General features: G+C 39.8%; 1 protein-coding gene across 1 annotated transcript; it reads left to right on the forward strand.

Moving 5' to 3' along the window:
- Positions 1–3,356: 3,356 nt before the first annotated feature.
- On the forward strand, positions 3,357–12,190 carry RASSF10 (Ras association domain family member 10). Its single transcript, XM_044059470.1, has 2 exons — positions 3,357–3,547; positions 5,278–12,190. Exon 2 carries the CDS (start codon positions 5,306–5,308, stop codon positions 6,671–6,673), a length of 1,368 nt encoding a protein of 455 aa, XP_043915405.1. The 5' UTR covers positions 3,357–3,547; positions 5,278–5,305; the 3' UTR covers positions 6,674–12,190.
- Positions 12,191–12,870: the final 680 nt, after the last annotated feature.

Genomic DNA, 12,870 nt, shown 5'->3' on the forward strand with positions numbered 1-12,870 from the left:
ATAGGCAGGATGCCTCCCTCTACACATATCAGCTCCGAATTTTGACATCAAAGACAGTCATAAAATACTTCACTTAGATTTCTTACAGCAGAGTGCACTGTTGTTACATTTTTGCAGTTCAATATCCAATGCAGCCTTTTCCCATTTAAGAGAACAAGCCCGTGGCTTACATTAATATTTACAAATGACAGAATTATCTACAGAATTCTACCTGGCTAGGCTGGCAGCCTTCACCTATCTTCACACCTCCAAAGGCCTTAACTCTCATTTCTTTCTTTCATTACTGCCAGTGAGTTCCTGAGAGCTCTGGGTTTTATGGCATCCACCATTCCAATGCTTCTTCTGGCCAAACTTCACATGAGAAAGTTTCTGTGTCTTCTGAAGTCAGTGTGGCTTTAACATGCACATCCTCTACACTTTGTAGGTTCTCTTCTTCCTTGTCTCACACAGGAGCTTCACTGGTGGATTTAGCAGTTGTCTCTGAATCCAGGGATCCCTTTTTCATCCCCCTCTGCCTGCTCAGGAATTGTTCAAAGACACTTCAGACATGGGAAGGGGGGCAACATTTGGCTTCCTAAAAGTTCAAGGGGTGTGGTAACCTCGTCAGCAGAAGGAGCACATCAATGCCAAAGAGATGAAAGCTTTTTGCTGGCTCTTCAGGCCTTTCATCCTCTTTTCTCTCCAGGGCCTCTCAAGGTGTTCACAGATAATACTACAGTGATGTGGTATATCAACAAACAGGAAGGAATGAGATATTATCTTCTTTTCTGATTGGCACTTCTGGTATGGGATCTTGCTGCCAAGTATCAAGTGACTCTTCAGGCAGTTTATATCCCTTCCGGTCAGAACATTGTAGCAGACACTCTGAGCAGGTCCTTAACCCAGTCCCATGAATGGATGCTTTACAGGGATGTATTTCTGGATATCATCCACCAGTGGGGTACTCCTCAAGCAGATCTTTTTGCCTCCCTTCTGAGCAGACAACTTCCTCTGTTTTTGTCAGAGTCTGAGGTCCTTTGGTGTGGAAGTTGGGCACCCTCTCATTTTTTTGGAAGGGGATGTTTCTTTATGCATTCCCTCCCCTTCCTCTCATTCCTAAAGTCCTGTCCAGAATTCATCAGGATGTACCCAAAATCTTGTTGGTGACTCCCTTTTGGCTGCGACAGTACTGGTTCCCTCTTCTTCTGCATTTAGACAGAGGCAATCTTCACAAGTTACCTCACAGGGTGGATCTACTCTCACAAGACAAGGGATCTCATCCATTCCCATCTGTCCACGCTTCAACTGACACTGTGGGTGATAAGATTTTGATTTTTCATAGATGCCTTTTTTCTGAGAACATGCTACAAGTCCTGCAGGAGGTCAGGAATCCTACTACTAGGAAATCTTACTTATCCAACTGGAAGATGTTTTATATTTGCTTTCTCTGTCATAACCTGGACCCACTTACTGTGGATGTTCCTTTGGTTCTCTCTTATTTGTGTGAATTGCTCAATGCTGGTTTGGCCTATTCTTCTATTAAGGCCCACTTATCAGCTATCTCTGCTTGTCTGTCTTTTTCTCTTTCTTTAGCTTCGAGATTTGAGGTGAAACAATTTCTTAAAGGAGTCTTTAATATTAGACCTCCCAGCAAGCCTGTTCCTCCTCTCTGGGATCTTAATTTTGTTTTTGGAGAAGTTGACTCAGGCTCCTTGCAACATTGTTCCTGGAAGACTGTTCTTTTGTTAGCTCTTACTTCTGCCAGATGGGTTGCAGGCCTTTATGTCTTGTCCTTTTTAATCTTTCGTGAGGATAGAGTGTCCTTGCGCACTAACCCTTCTTTTATGCCTAAGGTGATAAATGAGCTATCAGTTATTCAGTCTATTATCCTGCCTATTTTTTTCCTCTCTCTGCAAACTGACAGTGAGAGGGTGCTGCATACTTTGGACATGCATAGGCAACGTAGGGTTTATTTGGATAAGACAAAGACTATTATAAAATCTGATCAGTTATTTGTTTCTTTTCATCCTAGATTTTTGGGACTTGCTGTATCCAAGCAAACTATTTCTTCTTGGATTTCTAAGACTATTTCTTTTTGTTACACTTTTCATGGCAAGACCCTTCCCTCTTCAGTCAAGGCTTGTTCTACTAGGAGCTGTCGCTTCTTCTTGTGCTTTTCTCAAGGGCTTAGATACTAATTATTCTTGAAGCAACTACCTGGACTTCTGTGCATACCTTTACCAAGCACTACAAGTTGGATGGTATCTCTAGAGCTAGGGCTGGTTTGCTAGTGCAGTTTTTAATGGCTTTTTAGGGGACTCTTCGGCTCTTTCCCCTATGTTAAAAATACTGCAGCAGTGAATTTAAGTACTTAATATTTCTTCTTGTGCTTTGGCACTCTCCCATACGTTAAAAATACTGCAGCAGTGAATTTAAGGACATAGTACAGTTGTGAAAAATCTTACCATAACGGTAGATGCCCTTGCCTTCATAGCTGCAGTATTTGCTCCCCCACTCCTTCCCCCTACTCTTCTGCCTTCCTGTTGTACAGACTACCTCTTGGGTTCCTTGGACTGGTGCTCCTACTGGGGCAATCATGGTAAGCCTGAACATCACATTTATGTTCTACGCTACGCAAAGAGAGTTTGGGTGATGTTCAGCGTACCTTTAAAGCAACAGGTGTCTTTGGTAAACTGGGCGGACGTCGGGCTTCCATGATAGGGAATACTGTATGCTAGGAATATTGCAGCAGTGAAGGCAAGGACATCTACCTTTATGGTAAGATTTTACACAACTGTACTTTCGTTTTTTTGCAGTGGGAATTCTCATTTCCAGAACTTCCCGCTGGAATGCACTGACAGTCAATAAAACATGAAGATGTGCTTCAAATTACATGTCTTGTTGTAATTATAAATTATGTATTAGATTCACCTACTACACCGTATTGGTCAGCATAAGCAAGACAAAGTAAAACGGTTGGTCATTTAACATATGTTTCCCACGCACTTTTACAGTCTGGCAGATAAGTAGGGGCAGATGATCAGGTCATCACTGCACCATCTGTGTTGATCTTTTTTATCACTCTGACCTGATCGTCCGTTTAGATCAGAAAGACAGTAAATAGGTCATTATGACATTTTTAGACGCAAAACACCCTCGTACGCCGGTACCTTCATTACAGTCAGAAACAACTTTCAGTCTTTTTAAGAACAAGCTTAATATGCAATTTAAAGCCCGCCTCCAAACGGAAGTAATGTATCAGAGCACCTTGCTGAGCTCAAACACATGACAAGCGTGTGCGTGTAAAGGGGGTGGGGTGGTGGCAGTGAGTAGGCAGTGACTAGTAGGACTGGGAGGAACTGATAGCTGAAAGTTCTTATTAAACCAAAGAGAGCAGGTTACTGGGTGCATACTGTGATGTATCCGCATCCAGTAATATGGACAAACTTGTAGGGAGAGACATTTTTGGAAACTCTCTGGGGTTCTGTAAGAGATTCTGGATTTGCCTACACCCCGACTTTGCATTACATTGCTGGAGAGTGTTAATACTGTCACAGTTTCATTACAGGTAAATTGATCAAACCGCATGCAAACAAATCGCGATGATTAATTTATAAACAGGGTTACTTTGTTTCTATTTTAAATTGCTGTACTTAGTTTTGAAAGTTAAAAATGCAGACCACACGGTTGGGCGTTATTTCTTCTAGCATCGCAGAGTAGATGAAATCCAGTTTGGACGGTGGTGTGGCAAGGATTCCGAGCCAAGATCAGACACTGATGTACTGTCAAGGTGGTAGCACTTGGGACAGGCTGGACGTGTGTTTTGCTGTTACTATGTGCATGGGGGATGGTTATGGTTTGATTCTGGAAAACTGGCTCTCGAATAACTTGCTGCCTACTGAGATCACACACGTTTTGCCGATCTTTTGCATGTTACAGCTTTCCATTTTGCTCTTTGCTGTCTGCATATGAAATGCTATCTAAGAAGTAAAGTTTGGTCGCGTCATTAAGATTTCCTACAGTTTCTGCATGCAGCAATCAGTGGCACAGCACTTCATTGCGGTTTTGCATCCGAGTTTTATAGCACAAGTATTTTAAGAGTTGTTAATAGAACAGTTCTCCAGCCAAAGCGAAAAATGTAGTTCCAACATAAAATAATCTTTGCATGAAATGAAACCCGAAGTACTAACTAGTTTGGCAGGAAGTGATATTTTGATTAGCAACTCTGCACCTATGAAAAAAACAAACGTAAGGTAAGATAGCAGAACTACTTGTTTAGCCGTTGGCATTAGGGTGTCTCTCACGTTGGCTGTGTTTTGTTTATTGTCTTTAGCAAGCAGACATATTTGTTAAAGACTGGACTCAGTGATTCGAAATGATAGGGCATCATTTTCAATAGTAAATAGGAAAAAGTGATAGGAATGCACTGGGACAGCGGGAAATTTTCCCTTCCATAGTATTTACAGATGACACACACGTAGATGTACATGTCAAGTGAAGTCAGTTTTGGAATTGTATGACAATGTCCAGACAGTTCTAAGTGGCAAAAAAAAAAAAAATGATACGTTCTCCATCTCGGACTGCCCAATGTAATGAACCCAGATGCCCTTCTTCTGTGGTGTATGTCCTATGTAATCCTTTGTATGGAACGAAGGATACAACACTTGTAATAACATAACTAACATTAGTACACGGAAAGCCTGTAATGGACTGCCTAGCCATACAACTACATATCACCTAGGTAGGATGCAACCACTTTATTTGCTGACTAACCTGCACTCTTTTAATTTTTTTGCATATATGTGAAATGTTGCTCCCTTAAAGTCCGAGTAGAACACCATGACTTGCGTGGTGTTTGCTTGGTTACACCAAAACACACACATGTACCAGGCCCGTTGCGTCTCCAGGCGCTGCGCCCATCTCTGTCTAAAGGTGTCATTAACTTGTGAATTCGGATAGAACACACAGTGATGGCTAATGCTGAATGGATGCATCAGAACATTAATGGATATGTATGATATGTTGGGTGCCAGACAATGGATGACTGTGTGGACAACGTGCGAATACTGGTTAGCTGACTATATGATCCTTTTGTGTACAGTATGACTGTTTACAGCAGAAAATAATTAAGAATGTGTTTTGGTAATCATTCTGTTAGTGATTTCTCAATAAAACTACGCACTATACGAGATATAAATTTAGACGAGAAAAAGTTTTTTTCAGGTTGTCTTTATTTTGAAGTTAGTCATTAAACTTATTCGCATGAAGACTGATACTTCTTCTTTGTGTCCCCATCAGCTAAAAGTACCAGTAGAGAAGGAGAAAAATGGATCCGGAGGAGTGGAGAATATCTGTCTGGGTCTGTCAAGAAGAAAAACTAGTTTCGGGGCTCTCCAAGCGTACTACTTGTGCGGATGTAATCAGGGCCCTTATGCTCGACCAGAACCTTCCGGACCAGAATCATTCAGTAAGTTCTGGAACTGCTGGTGGGATGCTAGTTGGCTCTGCCCACTCATATTGCATTGTGGAGAAATGGAGGGGCTTTGAGAGGATCTTGCCCAACAAAACAAAAATCCTTAGGTTGTGGCTGGCATGGGGAGATGAACAAGACAACGTTCGCTTTGTGCTGGTAAAGAATGAAGCCTCTCTTCCCAACAATGGACCCAGGAGTGCCGAGGCTCGAGTTGTGCTTAGCAAAGAAAGTCCCTGTGGTCTGAAGGGCACTGCAAGGGCCACAATGGCCTTGCCCCAAGAAAAGCAGCGGCGTATTGTTCGCAAAGCGTTTCGCAAACTAGCCAAGATCAATAGGAAACGCCAGGAAGAAGCGCTTTCCAAAGATACATCATCTGTAGAGAAAATGGAAACTTTAGTCCATCTGGTCTTGTCTCAGGATCACACCATTCGTCAACAAATCCAAAGGATCAAAGAACTAGACAGAGAAATCGACAGGTATGAATCCAAGGTGCACTTTGACAGAATGAAACGGCATGGAGTGAACTACGTTCAGGATACCTATTTAAGTTTGGAGACGGACGCTAAGGCGGAGATTGCCAAGAAGGACACCACAACCATTTTTGCTGAACTAGAAGAGTATGCTAAAAAGTGCGAGGAATTATTGGAACTTGAACAGCGCTTATCAGAGCAAGAGGGATTTGCTGAAAATATAGCAATGGAAATTCAGGAAGAACTGAATCAACGGTGGATGAAACGGCGTCAAGAAGAACTGTCCACTTGTGCTAAGGACAGCGAGTCTGTATTCACTGTCCCGGACTCTGAAGATGGCTGCGCGTCATCAAATGAACATTTAGAAAGAGTTAAAACCCAGTTAAGCACTAGCTTATATATCGGACTCCGGCTGAATACGGACTTGGAGAATCTCAAAAACGACTTGGATTACTATCAGAAGTTATGGGATTCAAAGGATAAAGAGCTTCAAAGTTTGGTAGACAAAATGAACTTTGCAGACCTTGAAGAGGGCTGTCAGACTCAAGAGACAGTGACAGGTGTTCTCAGCAAACCTGTTACAGACGAAACTGGTCTCCGCTGTCAGCTGGACAGCTCGGATGGCTGGGTGGAAGAGGCGAGAGGGTTATCTAAAATGAATGATGTGAATGACGAGGACTCGGACACAGGACTCAGTTCTATGCACAGCCAGGACTCTGACACAATCCCCATATGTGAATCCTTGGTGTAGAATTCCAGTGGTTAATAAAGCTCCTAGCCTTACCCCCAGAAAATACTAATGCAGGTAGCCAGTATACAGTGATGACAAAACAGTGCCTTAATGTCTTAACTTTCAGTCTTTCCAACTTCTTAATAAACTGCATCGCTGGAAACACACACACACTTTTTTAACAGTACCAGAGTTTTCAAATCCCCAGTATTGGATCCTGCATACCCATAAGCACATATTTTCAAGTAGGAGGCAGTGCTGAATCAGGGTCACTAAAACAGATGCCTTCCTGACAGCCTTCAGAAGCCAGACACACATTTTTACTTTTGATAATATTTTTGTAAAGCAAAACAACTAATAAAACGCATATTGTGTAGCTATGCTGATGATTTATTGCGTTGATTCATATGCAAAGTGTTAATTTTCTGCTGTATATATTTTTTTCAAATGTCTTACATTCAGTGAATGGAAGTTGCAGTCAGCTGTACTTTTCTTTGGTGCCTTTATTGGATTACTTCAGTTGTAGAGAATGCACTGCACATTTTTACATAAGATATAGTAAGGCTGTGCAAGCACAATTTGATACAGCAACACTTTCCGAAGCTGTGTTATGAGCACCTGTCAGGCCACTGAGCTTTAAGAATATTTAAGCAGCATACTGAAAGAAACTGTATAAGGAGCTGAATGTACAAAAATGCAATGTCCAGAAAGCAGTAACACAACATACTACCTGAAAAATGAAAATAAATTCTTGTTTCAGTGCACTCATGCAAAAAGTATAATGAGGCACTAAACATGTCTCTCAGCAGCACTGAGACTACCACTTGTGGCATAGCAATTAGGAAATCACTGCATCTTGCATACTGTTTGTTTCTGAAATCACAGTGAAGAGACAGCATAAAACATGGATATTGTATGCAGGATTAAAACTAAATAAATATTTTACTACTGTATAGGTATACATATTTCAGAAATCAATCATTTGCTCCACTTGGAAAAAAATACAGCATTTATGTATACTGCTAGTCCTTTATGCTGTTTTTTTTTCATTGTTTGTAACATTGTTTACTTCTGGGAGGTAGAGTATGTAACTCTGTACTTGTGTGTAATGTTTATAAATGGCAGCTAACACTCTTACTACAATAGTAAGCTTTGACTTGTTTATAAAGGGCAGCTAACAGTCTCTTACTACAAAAGTAAGCTTTGACTTAGGGCTAAATATTTCAGTGCAGATGTGAGTCACCATTTGCAATGTTGTGTAATGAGTCCTCAAAGTCATTTTTCCCTTGAAAGGCATATATTATTTCTGCTAAAGTAAGACCATAGCGCACATCAGCAAATTCTTTGAATGACTGTGAATTAGGAAGAGAAGTAATGCGGTTAAAATTCCAGAAGTGAGAGGGTAAATCTTTGTTAGAATCCTAAGGGCAAATGCTGCTGGGGGTTATGCAACCTGGATGGTGGGTCACATTCAGTGCAGTAACAGGTTAGTAGCTAAATCTGGTTAAAACTTCTGCTGCTAGCACAATTGATTTTGTTCATTTTCTCCATCACAGAGCTGCAGTTACATAGTGATTCTAAGCATCCCCATATAGTAACTTCTTGCGTCCTTCTAGTAGATCTTTTTCTGCACAATAAACTAAGGAAGTCTTGGGTTTTGGCTCTTAGTTTGAGACCTCATATATTTCTTTAAACACATTCTGTGATGTTACTGGATTTTCAATGTACTTTGAACAAGCTGCATACATCCTTGGATTCTGCATTAGGTCGAATAAAATGATTACTGGCCTCTCTCCAGTAAACTGAAGAGGGAATCTTACTGGAACTTTACTTGTGCTTAGGGAACAGTTGAATTTAATGCATGAATGTGGTACTAGAAGCTACTTGACATTCTTTCCTAAATGTAATCTGAAGTAGACTATGAAGACTTGCTGTTAGGTTAAAATGTCACTCTGCAAGTCTGCTTGGGTGAAATGAAAGCGCAGAACTTTTTGAAAATGTGACACTGGTGACTATTATCTGAACATTTACAACTTCTTTAACCCTGTGCTGTGGCTTGTAAATTTATTCAAAACAGTGCTGTTGAGAGGGTCTTTGCTGAAAATGGGCTGCTGGCCCTTTCGGACACAACCCGGTAATCAAATGTAATAAATAAAAATAAATAAATAAAAAGGAGCAATAACCACTCCAGATGTATGTATTAGACAATAGAAAAATGTGCAAAAACAGTGGAGTGCCATAGTGGACATATTCAAGAAGGATAAATGAAGGAAAGTAGAAACATTAATAAAAGGAAGCAGCAGTGGAAGATCCAGAGCCTAATAAGGCACGCTGAATGAGGACAATGATGGACTGCACGCTGGAGAAAATCAGTCCAGAAAGACATAGTAACAACATAGAATTTAAGGAGTGAGGAATGTAGGTGAAGGAAAGAGAAGGGGAATAAAAGGGAATGAAAAAATGGAAAGTGACATAATTTTATGTAGATGTACAAGAAGTGGATTTACTATTATGTCTCACTTAACTGACATGACTATTCAACCCCCCCCCCCCCCAAACATCTCAAACCTTAGCTGGTCACTAGTCAACACAGTGACAATCCCACACCACTGATACATACATATAAGTCCGAAGTTGCTTAAACTTGGGAGTAGATGGAGAAAGCGATTAAATGCAGTGCTCATCTTATTCTTCTCTGACTGTAACTACCGTTACAAAATGCTTGCAGGTTTCCAGTGACGGTATTCCGAGTGTTGATCATATTGGATGCAGAAAAACAGTAGGTACCCACAAGAAATATTTCATAGATAAAGTAGATGTGGATGAAGCAGGCACAGGTAAATATTAGATTACAGCAGATGAGAACACACACCAGGTTATGCTTTACAGTTGTGAACATGTATTTAGTTGTTGTTGTTTGTCTTTCGGCTTTTCCCGGTTAGGGGTTGCCACAGCGGAACTCCAGTCCGCTAATGATTGGCAGTTGTTTTTTATGATATCGAGTTGTCAGCCTGACGCCCAACCTTCAATGAAGGCACGCCCATTCAACGCATGTCTTTCGAATGCCCACTCGACCATGTATTTAGTAGGGAATAAAAATATTCTGCTTTGAGCCACAGTTTATATGTTTCTGTTGGGCAGCAGTCTAGCTTTAGTGATGAATAAAATAAATGAAATTTTATGAAATAAGTGTAAGGTAGAAGAAGATGTAATCACATGGTTATGATAATTATAAATGAAGATAAAGACAGCAGGAGAAAAAATAAATCCTACATGGTAATAAAACGGGCTTAAGATAGAAGGAAGTGGGAGTATGATAAAGTGTTGGCTAAACTACACAACAGTGTGCCGTTGGGTTTACTAAATGTATACATGCATGATCATGTGTGATTCCTACCACTGAGTAAACTGAGAAAGTGTGAACCACGGTACTGCTTAAACAAATACACATCCCAGCAAACTGAAACAGCGTAGCAAAAGTAACACAGTAAAATCACCTTGTAGAATTTCCATATCCATCTTATTTTACAACTGGAGCATGCATAACTTGTGTAAACACATACTTCCTAATATTTGCATATTTAAACATTACAACAGAAAATACAGAAAGCTTATACTTCCTGAATTTATTTACAAATGCTAATAACCTCAAATAATTAAGTGGCAGCCTTTTAAAATGTTTTATTGTGGTTATGTTAGCCAGCAAATTGCCTGTTTTTTTTTTTTTTTTTTTGCTAGCACTGGCCTGCAGGTCTACTTCTGGGTTTGATTTCATCAGTTACTGTTTTCTTGTCGTATAACTGGAGAAAGTCTTTTAAATACACAGCATTCCTGGATTTCTCCTGCAAAGAGTGCCTATGTTTACATGGTTAACGAGTAAATAAATCCATCAATAAATAAGTAAAATTCATTGTCAGATATTTTTCTTCACAGCTCTCAACCTTTTGCCTTCAGATTTAGGGACAAAGTAAAACATTGTTATGGAAAAAAGCCTGAGTTTAAAAATGCTGGTACAGTTAACTTAGAATGTTTCAAAAAAATCTAATTTTTGGAGGGATGGAGCAAACATTTTTGCAGACTAGAACTTTCAACATAGTCAGAGATAGTAGCTGGTGAGGAAGGAACAAATACAACATTGTGACAAAGTTGACACTGCATATTTTTTAGTGCAGTGATTTTCAACTAACTATGACCTTTATTGAGTAGGTTTGTTACTTTTTTAAACACTGTAAAACTATTCTGCATAGTTACCTTTTTTCAGGGCAACTCCAGGGTAAGGTCTGGTTAAGTGACTTGCTTACACTCTCCCAGTTGGTGAATAGTGACAGAGAAATCAGATGCAGGATAAGAAGATGAAACTCATTGTATTAATCCTCTAGAGTAAAGTGATAACTATTGATTTCTATTACATTTGGTTTAAGGAGAGTTCTGCCTCTACATTTATGGTCTTCCCTAGCTGACTGTTCTTCAGGGTGATCACACACACTGGGCATGCAGATGTCTTTTAATTGTCCACATGACCTGCAAATCTTGGGAAATATTCTAGTGCCTGCAGGAGTGTATGAATTACAATGCATCTGTTCACTCCTGTGATAGCCCTGAGTGTGAGTAAAGTTGTGTTAGTCCTAAATGTGAAAAAAGTTATGTTATCTAATTTTTCCTTATTCTTGTAGAATCAAACAACATAGCAGACCTCTCAGCTTTATTATGCGTGTACAGATTGCTTTTTTAAGTAAGTAGTAATGTATGTGGAGTGGTACTCAGTTCCAGATGATTCATGTTTCCAGCTCCTCACAGGAGAAACATCAGGGCATGAAACTGGAAAATAACTAAAACAGAATGCGCAATCATTGATTGACAGTTTAGACGCTGGTGTAGTGTGTGTGTGTGTGTGTATACACACATACACACACACACACACACACACACACGCGCGCACACCCACATGTGCACACATATAATGTATGTATATGTGCAGGTATGCAGATACACACCCACATGCAATGTGTTTTGTAGCAGAAGCAGTGACATTAATAATTTCTAGATGTATCACCTAAATGATGTACAGCTCACATGAAGAATTGAATCCAGTTTTAGATTATCTTACATCACTGCATTTTATTAAGTTTATGATTTGTGTTAAAACAGGTAGAGAGAGAAAGTTTGGTTCCTTATACTGTTACATCTTTTAAAACTGTTGCATCATTTGAGCAATAATATTTAGAGAAAACCACTACCACATGTTCAGGATAAAGAAACACTCTCATTGTATGTGTTGGGAAAAAGGGGAGAAAGAGTTTCTCTCAGTGGATCTAGTTCTTCAGACTAATACTTAATACCAAGGAAACTTGAATATGTGGTTGTATTGACTAAGGTTGCCTGAGGAGAAATGTAACAGGCTGCTGGCATTCCTTTCTAATGTATACATTGATATGCTTTGACACAGTGTACCTCAGATGACTAATGTGGTAATTTGTAACCAGTGACTAATGTTCTGTATTCTTGGACATTATTAAAACAAACTACTGTAAAATGGTATTGGAAGTGATATTTTTTCCTTCAAGTGTTGAGCCAAATATTTGCTCATTTGTTCATTTTCTGACACATGCTTTACCCTTTTCAAGATTGTGAAGACCCCAGTTCCAGTCCTGGTCCTCAAAAGCCATAAGGCAAAGTAATAGTCTTGGAAGGTTTGCCAGTCCATTGCAGGACTTGCATATGCACAAACTAATGTATGCAATACATATACCCCTATGGACATTTAGAAGGTATTAAAGTCACCTAATGGCTTGTCTTTTGGATGCGTCAGGAAACCATATCACCCTGCAAAATACCATACAGATACAAGAAGCTCATGCAGAATATGCACAAACTGCACCAGAGACACTGATCCAAGTACTGTGAGACAGTAATACTAAATGTGATGTTAGTTCTATTGAATAAAATACATAAAAAGTACATATATGATGGCACAGAAAAACAGCAGTGTTATATACCACCACTAACACACACTGGCATCTACATTATAACCATATGAACTTACAGTCTGTTATTAAGCATTAATGACTGTTTTTTAAGGTGGGGAATTTGGAGTTTTAGTGTTCTGTGACCTCGTCAGGGTGACATAATACGCAAGTAGAATCTGTGGGAATCAAACACAAACTTACAAAAGGACAGCTATTAATGAAACTGAGTTGTGATCAGTCTGTGTATCCCCA

Source organism: Protopterus annectens, chromosome 17.part0 (assembly GCF_019279795.1).
Source record: "Protopterus annectens isolate FY-2018-M chromosome 17.part0, PAN1.0, whole genome shotgun sequence".
NCBI classification, from domain to species: Eukaryota; Metazoa; Chordata; order Ceratodontiformes; family Protopteridae; genus Protopterus; species Protopterus annectens.

What these genes read in the sequence shown, in the direction of transcription:
- RASSF10 (XM_044059470.1), top strand. Translation starts at nt 5,306, where the DNA reads ATGGATCCGGAGGAGTGGAGAATATCTGTCTGGGTCTGTCAAGAAGAA.